Consider the following 19,823-nt stretch of genomic DNA (forward strand, 5'->3'; position numbering starts at 1 on the left):
TATAAAACACTGAAAAAATATTGAAGAAAATAGTGGAAGTTGGAAAGATGTCCCATATTCATGGGTTGGGAGAATTAATACTGTTCAAATGGCCATATTGCTGAAAGCTATCTGCAGATTCAATACAATCCCCATCAAAATACTAATGACTGGCCTGGAAGTTGTGGCTCAGTGGTAGAACACTTGCCTAGCATGTGTGAGTCCCTGGGTTCAATTCTTAGCACCGCATATAATAAATGAATAAAATAAAGGTCCATCAACATGTAAAAAAAATATTAAAAAGTACTAATGGCATTATTCACATAACTAGAAAAACTAATCAAGTTCATATGGAAGCACAAAACACCTGAATAGTCAAAAGCAATCCTGAGTAAAAAGAACAATGATGGAGGAATCATAATACCTGATTTCAAAATATGCCATGTATTGTATGATATTGTCATAAAAATAGGTACATAGAGTCATGGAATAGAATAGAGGATCCAGGAATAAATCCACCTATCTGCAGTCATCTGACTATTGAGAAAGGAGCCAAAAACATGCTGGAGAAAAGACAGCTTCTTCAATAAATGGTGCTGGGAAAACTGGGTATCTGCATGTAAAAGATTGACACTAGATCCCCATCTCTCACAAAAACTAATTCAAGATGGATCAAAGACCTTAATATAATACCTGAAATTTTGAAATTATTAGAGGAAAACAGGGGAAATACTTCAAGATACTGGTATAGACAATAGTGTCCTCAACAAGACTCCAGTAGCTCAGGAAGTAATAGCAAGAATGGACAAATGGGATTTTATCAAATTAAAAAGCTTCTGGGGGGGCGCTGGGGTTGTGGCCCAGCAGTAGAGCACTCGCCTAGCATGAGTGAGGCCCTGGGTTCAATCCTCAGCACCACATAAAAAAAATTTTTTTTTTTTTAAATAAAATAGCTCTCAGGGTTGCAGGGGAAAAGGAATACACTGTTGGTGGGAGGGTAAACTAATATAGCCACTATGGAATTTTAGTATGGAATTTCCTCAAACAAAAATGGAACTACCATATACAATAGAGAGAACTGCATGTGCATCTTTATTGCAGCACTATATACAATAGGCAAGTTGTGGAATCAACCTAGATTCCCATCAACAAATGAACTGTTCATATGTGCGTGTCAGGGTGTGTATATACATCTATGTATCACATTTTTATCAGTTCATGTATATACACATAAACACAATGGAGTATTATTCATCCCTGAAGAAGAATGAAATCATGTGATTTGCAAGAAAGTGGATGGAATTGGAGCTCATCATGTTAAATAAAATAAGCCAGACCCAGAAAGACAAGTATCACATGTTTTCTCTAGTGTGGAATCTGGAGGGGGGCGGGCTAGGCAGCATGAAAGTAGAAAGGGTACTGTTAGGGAAGGGGAGAGGGACCAAGGATCAGGAGGAAGTGGTAAGAGAGGTAACAGTGAGGGTAAATAAGATCAAAATACATTATATGCATGTATGAAAATACCACAAAGAAACCCATTATTTTGTACAATTAATATACATTATTATCATTTGATACCAAGGATTGAACTCAGGGCATGTAACCACTGAGCCACATCCCCAGCCCTTTTTTCATATTTTATTAGAGACAGAGTCTCACTGTGTTGCTTAGGGCCCTGCTAAATTGCTAAGGCTGGCTTTGAACTTGAGTTTCTCCTGCCTCAGCCTCCGAGCTGCTGGGATTACAGGTGTAATCCCAGCTTCACATTGTTTTTTAAGGATTCTAATTTATTATTCTCATTGAATTATTTTCAAAGTTAAGGTCTATAGTCTGGCTAAATATGTAGTTCTGAATACCCAGTTTTATATTTTTCTCATTTGGTTATAGAGCAATGTAGTTTGCTTGAGGACTTAAAATTTTTTTTTCTTAGTTGTAGTTGGACACAATATCCTTATTATTTATTTATTTTTGTGTGGTGCTGAGGATTGACCTTAGTGCCTCACACATGCAAGGTAAACACTCCACCACTGAGCCACAACTCCAGCCCCTGCATGAGGAATTTTATCCTCAATGTATTTATAACTACATCTTTTGTGTTCTTTATTCAAATCAGGTTTTTTTTTTTGGTCACACCATTAGTGGGAGACTCTGTCACTTGAAATAAAATAAATTTGTTTTCTCACAGTTCTGGAGGCCAAAAGTCTGAAATCAAGGTGTCAGCAGGGTTGGTTTCTTCTGGAGACTCTAAGTGGGCTTGCCTACCTTCTAGTCACTGTTAGCAACTTTTCTGCATATCTCGGCTTGTAGACGGATCACTCTAATCTCTGCCTCCATCTTCACAGGGTGTAAATAATGATATTTAGTCCTCATCCAATATATAAAGTTTAATCTATACGTAATACTAAGTTTTTAGAAAATGCAGAGATGAAAATAATAATATGAAATAAGAAATAGCAAACTTTCTTAAAATATTTGATTCTAACATTTTTTTGTAGCTATTGGAAAAATTAGAGGAAAAACTCTTCCATTACTCTTATTTTTTGAGGCTATATTTAGCACAAGCCATGCTTTTAAAACTCCTGTTGATGCAGATCTAACCCTAGAAGGAATCAAATGTGGATTATCTGAAAAACGGCTGGATTTAGTTATCAACTGGGTCACCCAGGAAAAGTAAGCAAAATTAAATCTTAATTGTGACATTTTGTTAATATTATTGTTTGGTCTAAAAATTATAATAGTTTTCATATCAATACATTATTTGAGCATTTAATTTAGATCAGGTCCCTGTTGCAGTTAATCAGAAAGTATTTACTAAGCATTCACAGAGTAATGAGACTTAGTCACAATAAGCACAAATAAAGAGTTGAGTGACAGCACTCTCCAAGGTGATTTATAAGAACGTAATGAGGGGCTGGGGATGTGGCTCAAGCGGTAGCACACTCACCTGGCATGCGTGCGGCCTGGGTTTGATCCTCAGCACCACATACAAACAAAAGATGTTGTGTCTGCCGAGAACTAAAAAAAAAATACATAAATATTTTTAAAAAATTCTCTCTCTCTCTCTCTCTCTCTCTCTCTCTTTCTCTCTCTCTCTTTCTCTTAAAAAAAAAGAACCTAATGATAGATGGAAGTTGAGCAATAAGAATAAAGAAGTGGTGAAAGGAGACCCTCATCATTATACAAAATACATGTATGAAGATGTGAATTTGATGTCAACATATATAATCAGAGATATGATAAATTATGGTATAATGGTGTATTAAGAATTGTAATGCAAAATAAATTTTAAAAAATTTAAAAAAAAAGAAAAAAAATTAAAAAAAAAGAATAGAGAAGGATTGGTCAGTATTATGCTGATTGGGAGAGAAAAGGCAGATTCAAATCTGGTTCTGGATAGGCTGTGGGGACATGTAAAGAATACAGCCAAGAGACAGTGTATAAGCAGGAAGAATATGGACCAAGATGATAAAGAACACATAAAGCAGGCAAGGTGACAGGCGAGAGGTGACTTCTTGAAGCTGAATCTCAGCACAGATTGGCAGGTTTGTGCTAGCTCTTTGAGGTTAGGTTCCCTAGAACCAAAGCCTGAAGACAAGAATTTGGGTGAATATGATTAATAGAGGTAGGGCTTCTCAGGAAATACATTAGGAAATGAGTGAAATAGAATAGGGAGGGGGAAAGAGTCAAGCAAGGATATGGCCTCAGACAAAGTCTACTTGGCCTAATTTATTGCTCAGGAGCATAAACCACACTATAGAGCTGTTCTTCCTTGATGTAATGGACCAGTCTTTTATATTTTTCTATCAGGAAGAATATTCTGGCCCTGTAGGGAAAATTTGGATGGGACATTTGAGTGGCATCAATTCCAGTCAACCAGTTGCACAAAGTCATTCTATTTGCTTCTCACATTAAAGTATACACGGGGTTGGGGATATAGTTAAGTTGATAGAGTGCTTGCTGCTCATGCCCAAGGCCCTGGGTTCAATCCCCAGCACCACACACACACACAAAAACGTATACTCACAGGGCACAGTGATGCACACCTGTAATCCCAGCAGTTTGGGAGGCTGAGGCAGGAGGATCACGAGTTCAAAGCCAGCCTGAGGCACTAAGCAACTCAGTGAGACCCTGTCTCTAAATAAAATACAAAATAGGGCTGGAGATGTGGCTCAGTGGTCAAGTGCCCCTGAGTTCAATCCTCATACCCACCCCACCCCACCCAAAAAAAAGTATTTGGTACTAGGGATTGAACCCAGGGATGCCTAGCCACTGAGCTATATCCCTAGTCCTTTTCAGGTTTTATTTTGAGACAGGGTCTCACGTTGGGTCTTGATAAGTTGCTGAAAAAAAAAAAAGTATCCAACTTCTGCAGGATTCTGTGGTCTTAATTCCTAGGGAAACATAATTCTTGAGGAGAGTTAGTGGGACATACTGTAGCTCCTGTTACTATGTAGGATACTACATAATTTGTTTTTTTTATAACTTTATTGAGGTAAAATTTACATGCAATAAGCTACACATACTTAGAGAATATAATTTGATGAGCTTGATTAGAAAAAGCATTAATGGGATATAACTGACAAACAAAAAATCAACATATTCAAAGTACAGAATTTGACAAATTTTGACATAAGTATATACTCATGAAATCTTTACCATAATCAAGGTAATTTAACATACATAACTCTCAACTGTTTCCTTATACTTCCTGTATTGCTCCTTCCTTCCTCCATTTCCTTATTCTGACCACCTCCCTCTCTATACCCAGGTAACAACAGATTGGCTTTCTATCACTGTAGAATAGTTTATAGAATTTTCTAGAATTTTATATTAATGGAATTATACAGTTATGTATTCTTTTTTCTTCTTGGATTGGCTTCTTTCACTTATAATTATTTTCAGATTCATCCATACTAAATAGTACTAATTATCTTTCTCTTCTGTCATCTAATTAAATTTTTTTTTTTATTCTTGCACTTCTGTTGGTTTTGATGACTTACCTGGTAGGATGACCTTGGTTATCAAGCCTTTATCAAACAGAAATTAAAAGTGATATCTTTAATTATACCCAGATGTTCTTATTGCTCATGCTGATGATTTCTAGGAAGAGTTACTGTGATAATACAGATGATTCACTTCAACTGTGTGTGAAGATGGAAAATTAAGATATAATGACAGCTGGGCATGATGGTACAGGCCTGTAATCCCAGCTGCTCTGGAGGCTGAGGCAGGAGTATTGCCAGTTCAAAGCCAGCCTTAGCAACTTATGGAGACCCAACGTGAGACCCTGTCTCAAAATAAAACCTGAAAATGACTAGGGATATAGCTCAGTGGCTAGGCATCCCTGGGTTCAATCCCTAGTACCAAAAAAAAAAAAAAAAAGGCAAATGAAATCTATTCGATCAAGCTGTCTCAAAAGAAGTGCTTCTTCAGTTTTTATCTCTCCTAATAGGCACAGTTATGTCTTTTCTCCCCCGTTGCTTTTTATAAATCTATAACAAATTTTAAAAGTAACAATGCTGTCATACTTTCTCTGTTTTCTTTTTAGTACAAATGTTTCTTGAAAGATCTATCACTAATTTTGAGGTAAAATTGTTCTATCTTTAACCAACAATTAATAAGTTCTTTATATTCGACAGTTCTGGACTCTATGTAGCTGCTGAGAATATTGTGACCCCCAATTCTAAGAGAAGTTTTGTTTATCTTGTAATTTTAAGTCCTGTCCATATTATCAGGAGAGTTTTAACTTTGTTTATAGATTTTTTTTAATCTGATTTTTTTTTTTCTTTTGAGACAGGGTCTTGCTAAATTTCTGAGGCTGGCCTTGAACTTGTGATCCTCCTGCCTCAGCCTCCTGAGTTGCTGGGGTTTGTAGATGTTTTAAAAACTTGATATCAGTTTCACCAAAATGTCTTCCCCCCAAATAATACTTGTTCATTTGTTGTTGTTAAATCTCAGGTATGTTTAATTTCTTTTATATCAATTGTCTACTGATTTGGAATCATTATAAGGTATAGAGAAGTCATGCTGAATTTTCAAATATTTCAGTCTCAGCTACTCATCAAGATTTCTCTAATGTGTGCCTTATTGATCTGCTTGCTCTAGGCTAACATTTTCAGAGAAGGCTGGGGATGTGATTTATGATTATGGGGAACAAGATACTTTTAACAAAGCCAAGTGCCTGGCTTTAGCTCAGATTATCTACAGTGAATGTGGCCTGCATAAGAAAGTTCTTCTTTGCCTGTGTAAACAGGGTCAGATCCATGGGGCCATAGAATACTTACAACAATTCAAGGACTTTACTCCTGGTAAATAAAAGAGGCTATTTATTTGTGTACATTCAAATTCTGGACTTGACTTCTAAGATCACTAATCACAGCAGGCATTATTTTAAATTTACATTATAGAATCTACTTTATACATATTGATAAGTAGGATATTTCTTTTGTAATTTTTCATGAAAATAGTTAAGATCGAGCTAATTGAATTTCATGGTAGACATTAAAATTCATTATGCATTTTCCCAAAACATTAGTAAATTAGATGATATTAGAAATATATAGTCTTTTAAAAAATCTTGTTTTAATTAGTTATACATGACAGTAGAATGCATTTATGCACTTTGATATATCATACATAGATAGGATATAATTTCTCTTTTTTCTGAGTGTACATGTTGCAGAATCATATTGGTCATGCAGTCACACATATACATAAAGTAATAATGTTTGTTTCATTCCACCATCTTTCATATCCCTTTATCCCCTCTCTTCCCTTCACTTCCCTCTACCTAATCTAAGGTAACACTATTCTTCTCTAGTGCCCCCCCACCCCCCTTCCCACCGCCTTATTGTGAGTTAGCATCCACATATTAGAGAAAACATTCGGCCTTTGGTTTTTTGGGATTGGTTTATTTCGCTTAGCATGATATTCTCCAACTCCATTCATTTATTGGCAAATGCCATAATTTTATTCTTCTTTAAAGATAAGCAATATTCCATTGAATATATATACCACATTTTCTTTATCCATTCATCTATTGAAGGATACCTAGGTAGGTAGGTTCCATAGTTTAGCTATTGTGAATTGAGCTGCTATAAACATTGATGTGGCTGCATTACTGTAGTATGTTGATTTTAAGTCCTTTGGGTATAAATGGAAATATATACTCTTAAAGATAACTTTAATGGATATGCTGGACCAGGCTACATAGGGCTATTTTAAAATTACTGAACTTATCTGTCATATATAATATTCTAAAGTATTAAAATTGAAAAAACTAAGGAAATAATGTTTATTTCAGAATTTTGAAACACCTAGGTTATATCAGGATGCTGAGATAGTTTTTCATTTTTACTTTCAGATGACCTGATGAAGCTAATAACATTATGTCCTCAAACTGAACTAATTCAATGTCTCACTGAAGAAAAGAATGGGAGACCACCATTTTTATCTTTTGGACTTGCCATACTTCATCTGTTCTCTGTGAATATGGAAAAAGTTGGCATTAAGCTACTCCAAGAAATAAACAAAGGTGGGACAGGTAAGTAGAGTAAAATGTTGTTGTGAAAGAAATATTAGTGGATTATTTAAGGAAAGGTTCAAGATAGTTATGTACAAGTTAACACAAATTTTCCTTAGGGTTCCTTCTTAGCAAGAATTAATTTGAGGGGTTGTGGCTTAGAGGTAGAGCACTTAGAGGTAGTACGTGCCAGGCTCTGGGTTTGATCCTCAGCACCATAAAAATAAATAAATAAAATAAAGGTATAAAAAAATAAAAAAGAAAAAGAATTAATTTGAGGCTGGTAACATTGGCACATGCCTGTAATCCCAGCTACTTGGGAGATTGAGGCAGGAGGATTTCAATTTGGAGGCCAGTTTGGGCAATTTAGTGCGATCCTATCTCAATATACAAAAATAAAAAGTGTTAGGGGAATACTAGGGACAGTATTCCCTGCAAAAAAAGAGTTAGGAGTTTGTAAATATAACAACAATTCCATGCCAATAATAGTCTATTGACAATACTATATATTTCTTAAGAGAATTAGAATGAAGAGAAAATCTTTTTAAAGCCAGAGGGGAATGCAATAACAATTGATAGCTAACACTTTTATAAATTATAAAACTTTACATATATTAATGTATGTGTACTTTTTTTTAAAGAGGGAGAGAGAGAGAGAGAGAGAGAGAGAGAGAGAGAGAGAGGGAATTTTAATATTTATTTTTTAGTTTTCAGCGGACACAACATCTTTGTTTGTATGTGGTGCTGAGGATCGAACCCAGGCCGCACACATGCCAGGCGAGCGCGCTACCACTTGAGCCACATCCCCAGCCTGTGTGTGTACTTTTAGCAATATTTTATGTGTATTTTATTAAATATTATTTAGATATAAACATGTATTTTAATTTCTAAACCAAATATATGAATATTTAATATGATAATCATTCTGAACTGAACTGCAGTGGGATAGAGAATTTTTAAAAATTCACTTTTTTTCTCTTTCATTAATTTAACATGAATTTGAGCAGACAGTTTGATTTCATTTTTTATTTTTATTTTTTGATACTGGGGGTTGAGTAAAGTTCAGAGGTGCTTTACCACTGAGCCACATCCCCAGCCCTTTTTATTTTTTATTTTGATAGGATCTCACTAAGTTGCTCAGAGCCTTACTAAGTTGCTGAGGCTGTCTTTGAACTTGCAATCCTCCTGCCTCATCTTCCCAAATTGCTGGAATTACAGATGTTTACCACCACATGTAATTGCCTGAAAACATGTTTGTGAAGATAATTTAATATTTTGAAATTCTCATTACAGATATTATCTAAAATATTTGATAGGAAAATAAATTACAATTGTGGTATAAATAAAATAATAGCAGTAACTATTCCAAAGAGAAATCCTCTTTTATTAAGTATCACTAAGTAAATGCAGGTAATTGGTAAGAAATTCATTTTGTAGAATCTCACTATTATGTATAATTATAATGCACTAATTAAAAAAATTAATTACATAAATTGATAGATCACAGAGTCACTAATTGACTTTTAAAAGTAAATAATGTCATTAGATTTCACTTAAAAACAAAATTATTTCTTTAGAAAACCATTTGCTATAGAAACCACATTAAGGATGTGGCTTCGAGGCTTCCATTTAGGGAAATGGTGGAAGATTTGCCTAAGAGTTTCTGAAACCCTTGGGACAGCACTACTAAGGCATTTACTGAAGTGCTTGAAGAATCATGAGAACTCGGGCAACAGATCCTTAGTTATTTGACAAATTCTGGTAGAGCATTATAGGCTCTGTGAATAAGGAAGAGCCCACACTCTTCACTTTCTGAGCTCCTTACCTTATAGCCTTCAGAGTGTCTACTACCTTATCCAAAAGGAGATGAGTGGAGAAGTGTGGAATGTGGAAAATGGTAGAGGGCTGAATTGAGAAATGATAAAGGGGGAGAAGGAACTAACAGCTGAAAACTTAACCTGAGCAGGTCTAAGCATACTAAATGTTATATCATTAAACTTAATGGAAATCAGGTAGAGTTCAAAAGTAACTCAGGTGAAACTATGTCCCTTTTTTTTTTTTTTTTGAAGAATCACTAAACCCAGCATGGTGGCACATGCCTGTAGTCCCAGTGGCTTGGGAGGCTGGGGTAGGAGGATCATAAGTTTGAGGCCAGCTTGGGCAATTTAGTGAGGTCCTAAGCAACTTAGCGAGAGCCTGTCTCAAAAAATAGAAACGACCGGGGATAGAACTCAACAGTTAAGGGCCCCTGGGTTCAGTCCCCTGTACTGAAAAAAGAAAAAGAAGAAGAAGAAGAAGAAGAATCACTAAGTGTGGATTATCAGATAAGTACTATACTGTAATATTGTATTTTTCTTCTCAGATGCAGTAGAACATCTTGTGATAAATGATTCATATTGCTCCCTAGAAATGTGGCAACAATTGGCAAATATATGTTTACAGAATGGCTTTGACAAATTATCTAATGACATCATATCCATTCTTCGATCTCAGGCTGGAGTTGCAGAAATTTCTGAAGAAGAAGATACAGTCAATTTAATGGAACATGTTTTTTGGTAGTTCTGTATTTTAGCCAGTTGAGGGAGCTTGTACAACATTTTACAGGCAAACTAGTTTTCTCATAATTAACTTACAAATAAATCTAGTGCATGAAGCTCTCAGAAGTAAATCACACTTCTTTTTGTTATGATTTCAAGTTGGCTTCTTAAAAATCTTCATTTTTGAATTTTTGAATCCTTGATATTTTTAGGAAAAAACCTCTGAGGTCCTTTTTCTGTGTAATGCAAGAAAAAGCAAGATGATAGATACTTCAAGGTTGACTCGCTGACAAAAAGCTAGAGTATAATAATTTTGTATTTAAAAATACTGCTGATTTAAAGATGTGCCCCATGATTTGGCATATATAAATATGGCAAAGATTAGGCTTCTACTAAAGTTGGGCATCTTAACATGTTCTTACTTAGAGGGAAGACCAGCCAAGGTTTGCTCATAAGTAGAGCTGGGATACCTATAGGCATAAATGTTATTATGTGTCATAAAGTGTTATTTTATGACTTCAAATATGTAAATATTTGAAGTATTTGAGAACTCAGAGTTCTGTTCCTTGTATAGGTGTGATAATCAAAATCGTTAATGATCAATATGACAGGGGCACCAATCAAGCGGAACAGACATCCAACCAATCAGTACAGCTTTCTGTTCTTATTGCCACATCAGAACATAGCAGCTGAATGTCAGCCTTGACCATGGGGTATGGTAAAAATTAGCTGCTGTTACATAGAATAGGAATAAAAAACATAATTTTTTTCTCCTAAATTTAAATTGGATATGTATTTTTTATGTCACAATGGAAAGAATATGAACTTGGAGTCAGTCTTATTAAAATTCTGGTACTATCTTTTACTCATTTGTGAAATTTGTCTGATCTAGGCTTGTTATGAGGATTAGTGATAATTTATATGTATAATATAACACGATGGAGAAATTTAGTAGAAGATGGCCATCATTTTTATGTAGTAGGCCCCAGAAGCACATATTCTCCACTTAGTTTATACTTAATTAATCCCACATTTCTATCCCTTTGTATGCTACAATTGTAATTCTTTGGAGTAGTTGACATTAGTTTAACTTATTGTCTAAACTCATATTTTGGTTGCCTGGCATATAGTATAAATCCATAAGTGTATAGGCTGAGTTTAATTTTTCCATATAGTGTTAAAAATTTCTAGATAGCTATACTTCAGTTTTCTAAACTTTAATAATTTTACTAAAGTAATATGCATAGTTTAAAAAGCAACATATTATTAAGATGCTTATGATAATTAATAATATTTTTATTTCTGGTCTTTCATTAGCTGTGATTTTTTAAAAGAACAGATGAAGGACAAGAAAAAAGAAGGGAAAATACGAGGGTATTTCAGCCACATCCATTCTTTAGGTCACAATGGTTTAAGTCCTTTTTTCCTTTGAGAATTGCACAATTGATAGCAAGCTCCTGTGGGTTCACTGACAGAACTTAGGAACAAAATGTGACCATGAAGGCCAGGGGGATGAAGTAGCTATATAAATCTGGAAAAATCTTGAAGTAGCAGCTTTTTTTTTTTTTTTCTTAATTTTACCTTGATTTTGAAATGTTTTCCCTTTGCTCATTATGATTCCTTCTCAGTTATCATTACCTTTGGCAGCTTTCCTAAGGAAAGTAAAAGTTGTCAAGTGAATATAAATTAAAATGCCTGGAGATAAAAGTTGGGAGGAAGAGTGAGAATACAAATGAAAAGAGGAAGGAGAAATAATTGAGTTGTGAGCTATGTAGTTGTGAGCTATAAGAACCTCCCTGTAATCTACACTGAAAGAAGTATAACGTGGGCTTACCACAGAAGCCTGCCTTACAAACCAGCTGTACCCCTACTGAGCTCTGTGCTCTTTTCCTCATGCTTAAGATGATTTTTTTTTTTAAGGAGGAAAAGTTCATTTAGGGGCTCATGGTTTCAGAAGTCTCAATCCATAGATAGCAGGCTCCATTCCTCTGGGCTCAGGGTGAGGCAGAACATCATAGCAGAAGAGTGTATTAGAGGGAAGCAGCTCACATGGTGATCAGAAAGCAGAAAGAGGTCTCCACTTGCCAAATACAAATATACATGCCAGAGCCATGCCTCCAATGTCCCACCTTGTCTAGCCACACCCTACCACTTCAGTTACCACTCAGCTAATCACTGTTAGGGAATTAATTCGCTGACTGGGTTAGGACTCTTAACAACCCAGTCATTTCTCCTCTGAACCTTCTTGCATTGTCTCACACCTGAGCTTTTGGGGTACACTCACATTCAAACCATAACTTTCCAGCCCTGGCCCCCAAAAGCTCACACTCATCTGACAATGTAAAATACATTTAGTCCATTCCCAAAACTCCCTATAGTGTCAACTCTTCCAAGATTGCTCAAAGTTCAAGTCCAAAGTCTTCTCTGAAGCTCAAGGCAATCTTGCATTTTGAGGTCCTGTAAAAATAAAAGCAATTTACAGGTATACAATATATAATGGTACAGAGTAAATATTTCCATTCACAAAATTAGGGGCATAGAAAGAAGAGATAGGATCAAAGCAAGGCCAAAATCCAGCTGAGCAAACAAGTCTTGTAGCTTCATATCCAGCAACTGGGACATATGGCATTGTGGTATTCTCTCCAAAGGGCTTGTGTAGTTCCACCCCTGTGGCTTTGTTGGTTGCAGCCCAAGTGGCCTTCCTGTTGGCTTATTTCTGCTAGATTCTTGCAGCTTTCCTAGGATGATGTCCCATGTTAAAAGCATTTCTTAATCTTGGGGGTTTCCACTGCAGCTTCAGCTTCCTCGTCATATCTCCACACTTTGCTTTCTCAGGGGATGCCCACAGGGACTCTGACCCTGCTGAACCTTGCCTGCACTCCCAGTTCTTCCTTTGAAATCTTGGTAGAAGCCTCCATGACCCTCTAACTTCAGCATACAGCATTCCTGCAAAACCAGCACCATGTGGTTGATGCCAAGGTCTGCCATCATCTCGAGCAGTAGCCAAGCCTCCAGGGACCCTGGCTGTAGCAACCTCTGAGTGCCTGAGTAGCTGAGCATGTTGAACAACTTCCTAGGCTCCCTTGTGCAAGAAGGGTGCCCCACTGGTCTCTTCTCAAGAGAATTTTCTCTTTTATTCCCTTGAGCTTGAGCTAGGTATGGTCTTGCCAGTTCCTGAAGCAATCTTTCTTATTGTCTCTGAGCAAAATCTTCAGGATTTATTTAGTGGCAGTAATGTTTTTAACACTTGCAACTTCCATATCCCCAGTTTTATTCCTGCTTTTCAAGTTCAAGTTTTTCAAATATTTCTTTTTTTTTCTACTCCTGAATATCAGAATAAATTTGGCTAAAAGTCACCAGCAATATCCATGCCACTTCCTGAATGCTATGCTATCCAAAAATTTCTTCTACCAGATTAAGAAGTACATCGCTTTTAAAATCAGCCTCACAGAAAGTCTCAGGATACAGGCAAAGTGAAGACAATTTCTCAGTCAGAACATAACACTAATAGCCTCTACTCCAGATTTTAATAGGATCCTCCTTTTCTGAACCCTCTTGAGCCCTGTCTTCACATTCCTGTTGGCATTCTGTTCTTTTGAGTTCCCATCAGAATTGGCCATTAGTCTCTGCTTACAGTAATCTGAAGTAATCCAAGCTTGTGCTGCTACACATCTCAAAATTCCTCCTACCAATTCCAAAAAGCTCCAACAACTTATGAACCACATGGTCAGGTTAGTCACAGGAATGACCCCACTTCTTGGTACCAATTTCTGTTTTAGTCAGCTTTTTCACTGCTATGACTAAAGTAATCAACCAGAACAATTTTAGGGAAGGAAAAATTTATTTAGGGCCCATGGTTTCAGAGGTCTCAAACCATAAACAGTAGGCTCCATTCCTTGGGGCTCACAGTGTGGTAGAACATCATGGCAGAAGAGTGTGGCAAGAAAAGGAGCTCTCATGATGATCAGAAAGCAGAGAAAGCAAGATGAATTTGACTGGATAATTTCTCTTTGTCATTTCAAAACTCTAAAATTCATAATTCTGAAAAGATACAAATTATTTCTCAGGGATTCTTGACTTTTTTCCTAAATTTGTAATACTCAGATTCAGCATCAGCATTAGCCATGCATCCTAGATACCTATTTTACATACAGTTTGTGCTATCAAGATCACAACTTCAACAGGAAAGCAACATATTTTTAAAATTTTGTAACATTAATTCCTTAGTATCATTATAGTACATTCAAATTTCACCAATTACTTGAAAGTGCCGTTTTTTTCTTTAAAGAAAAAAACAGTTGAGTTGTTCCAATAAGCATCTAAACAATGTTCTTGAGTTCTATTTGGTCTAGTCATCTAGAGTATGTCTTCTCTCCTGTCTGTTTTTTGTCACGTAATTTTCTCTGTGTGAACTGACTTGATTGTTACTGAGAATGTTCCATATTTTGGATTTGTCTGATTACTTCCTTGTGGGATTATTTAACTTGTTCTTCCATTTCCCATATTTCCTATACCTGGAAGTTAGCTCCAAAGGCCCAGCTAGATTTAGGATCCTCTCTTTAAACAAGGATACTCATAGGTGATGCTGGGTACTTCACATTTCTTCATGGTATGAGCACCCAATGTTTGGTTGTCTCATGCCAGTGCTTTTTCAGATAAATTCCCAAATCCTTAACATGACCTAAACCCCCTACATAATGAGGATTTCAGCTGCCTCTTCACCCTTACCTCCTATTGTGCACCTTACTTTCTTTGAACTAGGTACTTGCCTTCTTTTTGTTCTTCCTGTAAGGGGATTTAAAATACTTTCTTCTACCTAAAAGTCTTGTTCCTTTCTTTTTACTTTAAATCTCAGCTTAGTTAAAAACTTCCTCAGCTGATCAATGTATGTTATTTCCACGTACAAATATGCCACAGTTAAATCCATTATTCTGTATAATTAAAATGTACTAATAAAGGGGAAAAATCTTTAAAGAAACTTCCTCAGGGAAGGAAGTCTTTGATGACATCCTTAATCATTCCTGTTTTCCTTTTTATAGGCTTTCCTTCATTGCAGTTATCATCCTTATAGTCAGGGATAATATTTTTTTATTGAGGGGAAGAACAGCACCTTTTTAGGGTCTGAGGGATGGGGAAGATATCAATTTTCTATGCTGTTGTAACAAAGTACTTCAAATTGAGCCATTTAACAAGCAGAAATTTATTGTCTCATACTTCTGGAAGCTAGAAGTCTTAGCTCAAGGTTGATTACTTCAGAAGGCTCTCTCTTTGGCTTACAGATAACAATCTTCTCCATGTCTCTTCACATTTTCTTCCCTTTATGTATTCCTGTATCCAAATTCCTTTTCTTATGGGGCCCACCATGATGATCTCATTTTAACTTGACCCAATCTCCAAATAAGGTCACATTCTGATATACTGGGAGTTAGGACTTCAGCATATGAATCTTGGGAGGATGTAATTCAATTCTCAACAATTATCACTGTATCACCAAAAATACATAAACATAGAATTGATCAAATTATATTCAAGTATGAGTATGTCAAAATGAATCCTACTATTATAAATAACTATTATGTGCCAATAAAAATACTAGAAGTTGGGGCTGGGGATGTGGCTCAAGCGGTAGCGCACTCGCCTGGCATGCGTGCGGCCCGGGTTCGATCCTCAGCACCACATACAAACAAAGATGTTGTGTCCGCCAAAAACTAAAAAAAAATAAATAATAAATATTAAAGTTCTCTCTCTCTCTCTCTCTCTCTCTCTCTCTCTCTCTCTTTACTTAAAAAAAAGACTTCATAATATTTAAAAAAAATACTAAAAAGCAATAACAAAAAATGAATATTTAGTAAGCAGTTGCTGCAGGAATAAATATTAGTATGGGTCTAATATTTTTATATTTAATGCCAATCTTTTTTTTTTTTTGCATTCATGTAATTCAGTCAATAGATCTCAGCATCTTTGATGGGTCAGCCATCAGGAATATTTTATTGATTGTGTTTATTTTGTATCCTTGTGTTTGAATGTAACTCTAATATTTTCCCAACATTTCTATGGTAATTAATGCCAATCTTGTTAATTAACTTTGGTCTTGATAAATTTTTTTGGTAAATTTTATTATGTGTAAACATATATGTATACAATTATATCACACATTCTAAAAAATGTGCAAATTGTAAATGTAGAGCTCAATGATTTTCACAAAGTGTGACCAACCCACAAAGAAATAGAACACCACTGGAAGGTTCCAATCTGTACCGTCCTTCTCCCCAAAGTAGCTACTTTCCTGAATTTTCTCACCATAGATGAATGTTGCCTGATTTTGAATTTTATATAAAAAAATAATACATTTATTCCTTTGTGTCTGGCTTTTTTTTTTGCTCTTTATTATTTTTATGGGACTTTTCCATGTTGTGTGTAGTTGTAGTTACTTATTCTCATTGCTATTTGTTAGTCTATTGTATAAGTATACATGTTTCATGTCTATTGTATAAGTGAACACGTAAATTGTTTCCAGTGTGGGGCTAAAACATAGGGCCCGTAAGCATTCTAATATGTGTTTTATGTCCTCCATGTGTGCATTTCTTTCTATTGGATAAGTGATCATGTTAATCGCCTCTGAGCTACTGTGAAGTATGTGTAATAGAAATTATTTGTATATTTTTGTATATTTTTCTTTCCAAACTTATGGGTTTCTTCATTTCTTACATAGGGCACTTCTTTGCTTCTCATGTAAAGTCAAGAAAAAAATTCTTTCAATGCTCTTGAGTGCTGACACTGTGCTAGCAATTTTTTTTTCAAGTTTCTTTTCTTTTTTTTTTTAATATTTTTCAGTTTTCGGCGGACATAACATCTTTGTTTGTATGTGGTGCTGAGGATCGAACCCGGGCCGCACGCATGCCAGGTGCGCGCGCTACCGCTTGAGCCACATCCCCAGCCCCCTAGCAATTTTTTTAATAACTTTATTTTATTTATTTTTATGTGGTGCTGAGGATCAAACCTCTGAGCCACAATCCCAACCCTGTGCTAGCAATTTTTTTTTGGGGGGGGGGTAGGGTACCAGAGATTGAACTCAGAGGCACTCGACACTGAGCCACATCTCTAGCCCTGTTTTGTATTTTATTAGAGACAGGGTCTCACTGAGTTGCTTAGCGCCTTGCCAAATTGCTGAGGCTGGCTTTGAATTCACAATCTCTTGCATCTACCTCCCAAGCTGCTGGGATTACAGGCATGTGCCACTGCCCCTGGCCTAGCAATTTTTAATATATGTTCTTACTGAATTTTCTTAACAATTTTTATGGTAGATATCTCCAATTTTTAGACTCCCTCCACATCCCCCCGCCCCCCCCAAAAAATCACTCTGCAGTATCTATAGAGGCCTGCCTGGTACTATTGTAAATTAGTGAAATATATCACGCTTACACATAGGGGGATCTGAGTAATTTTTGAAAGGGAGGGACAATTATGATAAATTCCAGTCAGTTTTTATTACACAGGATTATGGATTTGGTATTACCCTCTCAGAAGCTGGAAATGTTGTCTGATATGTATGTAGGCCTGATTTTCAGAATATTGTGTGGGCCAAACAAGATACTTCTACAGACCAAGATTGAGCTGGGGAGCATCAATTTGAAGCCTCTCTCCTAAACTCAGAAGACCAAGCTTAATTTCTTGTGTTTATCAACTTTAAATTAAACACTTTGAATATGAAAGTTAAAAAAATGTTTTTTTTTCATTCAGAAAAAGCTGCCGTAGAGTACCCACTTTATTTTATTTTTTTTATTTTTTGAAAATTGAGGATGTTGAGTTTTTGCTTTTTTTTTTAAAGAGGGAGAGCATGCATGAGAATTTTTAATATTTATTTTTTAGTTTTCAGCGGACACATCTTTGTATGTGGTGCTGAGGATCGAACCTGGGCCGCATGCATGCCAGGCTTGAGCCACATCCCCAGCCCGAGTACCCACTTTATTGATGTACTGGTACCTGTATTGTGGATCTAGTGTGGAGGCTATTTTGATATCTAATGTTAAGGAACTTGAAAGGTAGCACACATGTAATTTGTGTGTATAAAGAAGAAAAGATACAAAAGTAATGCTGACATCTTTTTCTCTAAAGAATTAATTTACCAGTATCATTCCCCAACTGTATTGCTGGAAGGGTGGTTAAGAAGCAATATTAAAGTTTTTTTTTTTTTTTTTAAAGAGGCTACTGAGATACAGGTTGAAGATTTCCCTACATGATTCTTATATCTCTATTCAGTTACTCTTTAGTAGAATTTCCACTGTGGCTGTGGGGATTTGCCATTACCATGTTTATCAAAATACTTGTGGCAGAAATCACCACCAAGCATTTTCAGTCCTCTACTGGGTGCAAACTCTACCTTTCAAGCTCTCATCTATAATAATGGGGAGAAGCCATATTTTTAATCCAAGGAGCAGTTATATGGATTATATTCTGTTATTTTGTTTGCTTGGATGAAATCTTAAAGGTACTATAAATAGGGCCAGCTTTAGTTAAATTTGGGCTTATGTGAAGTCCATCTCACCCTCTTGTGGTTTGAACATGTCCCCCAAAGTTCATACGATGGAAACTTGATCCACACTGTGGCATAGCTGGGAGGCTGGGTTAATGCCATTATAAAAGGAATGGGCTTCTTATTGAGGAGGTAGGTGCTTAAAATGTGACAGCTTTGGCCTTTTGTGCTCTCTCTCTCTCATGCCCTTCTGCCGTGTGTATGATGAAGCAAGAAGGCCCACACCAGATGCCAGCACCTTGGACTTGGACTTCCAATCTCCAGAACTGCAAGCCAATAAATTTCTGTTCATTATCAATTACTGGTCTATTGTTTTCTTTTACAGTAGCACAAAATAAACACTCCAATTCTGGTGGCATATAGATTAAGATTTCTGAGCTGGGCATGGTGGCACATGCCTGTAACCCCAGTGGTTCAGGAGGTTGAGACAGAACAATCTCAAGTTCAAAGCCAGTCTCAGCAATTTAGTGAGGCCTTCTCTCTAAATAAAAATACAAAATAGGTTCAGTGGTAGAGTGCCCCTGGGTTCAATCCCCAGTCCAAAAAAATTTATGTGTATATATATATATTTTTTAAATGTATTGCCAGATATATATATATATATAATTTGTATTCATATATATAATATGTATTGCCAGATATATAATATGTATTGCCAGATATATATTTGTATTCTTAGGAATATGGCCCTTAAAAGAAAAAAGTTACTCTACATTATTTATAAATATATATCTGACACTACATCCTATTCATGTTTTCCTGGAATTCTTTGCTCACCACACATATTCACATTCACTTCACACTTTTTTTTTTTTTTTTTGGTGTTGTGATTGAACACAGGACAGGGCCTTGCACATGCTAAGCATGTGCTCTACCACTGAGCTGAGGAACTCATATCTCCAGTAGCAGATACAAGAATAAAGCACATATCTTTCTTTTTCTTTTTTTAAATTAGGGTTTTATAGTTATACAGTTTTATAGTATTTTGGTTAATCCCCACAAACTTGTATGTTCATGGAATTCTATTTTAGTTCATGAGTCTCCCTTTTCTCTCCCTTTCTTCCCATCCTGCCTTCCCTCTCCCATTCTCTTTCCTCTACTTGACTTCCTTTCACTCATTAATTTATATTTGATTGGTTCTTTATATTATCCTATTCTTCCCTCCCCATTTCATTTATTTTACTCTAGTTTCCACATATGAGAGAAATCATTGAACCTTTTATGTTTGGCTTATTTCACTTAGTGTGATATT

The 19,823-nt window shown here is 35.9% G+C and overlaps 1 protein-coding gene across 9 annotated transcripts in view; it reads left to right on the plus strand.

Moving 5' to 3' along the window:
- The window catches only part of Clhc1 (clathrin heavy chain linker domain containing 1), a 41,393-nt gene extending 22,524 nt beyond the window's left edge, over positions 1–18,869 (plus strand). For 6 of the 9 annotated variants that reach the window (XM_015479663.2, XM_048804327.1, XM_048804332.1 and 3 more), the window contains 4 exons: positions 2,475–2,649; positions 6,085–6,287; positions 7,343–7,522; positions 9,864–10,903. In XM_015479663.2, the coding sequence (XP_015335149.1) occupies positions 2,475–2,649; positions 6,085–6,287; positions 7,343–7,522; positions 9,864–10,060 (755 nt within the window). In that variant the 3' untranslated portion in view covers positions 10,061–10,903. Of the gene's footprint in view, positions 1–2,474; positions 2,650–6,084; positions 6,288–7,342; positions 7,523–8,208; positions 8,270–9,863; positions 10,904–17,921 lie in introns of those variants that run through there. The other 3 variants (XM_048804330.1, XM_048804329.1, XM_048804331.1) reach the window with 3 other exon arrangements.
- Positions 18,870–19,823: the final 954 nt, after the last annotated feature.

Source organism: Marmota marmota, unplaced genomic scaffold, assembly GCF_001458135.2.
Source record: "Marmota marmota marmota unplaced genomic scaffold, marMar, whole genome shotgun sequence".
Lineage (NCBI taxonomy): Eukaryota > Metazoa > Chordata > Mammalia > Rodentia > Sciuridae > Marmota > Marmota marmota.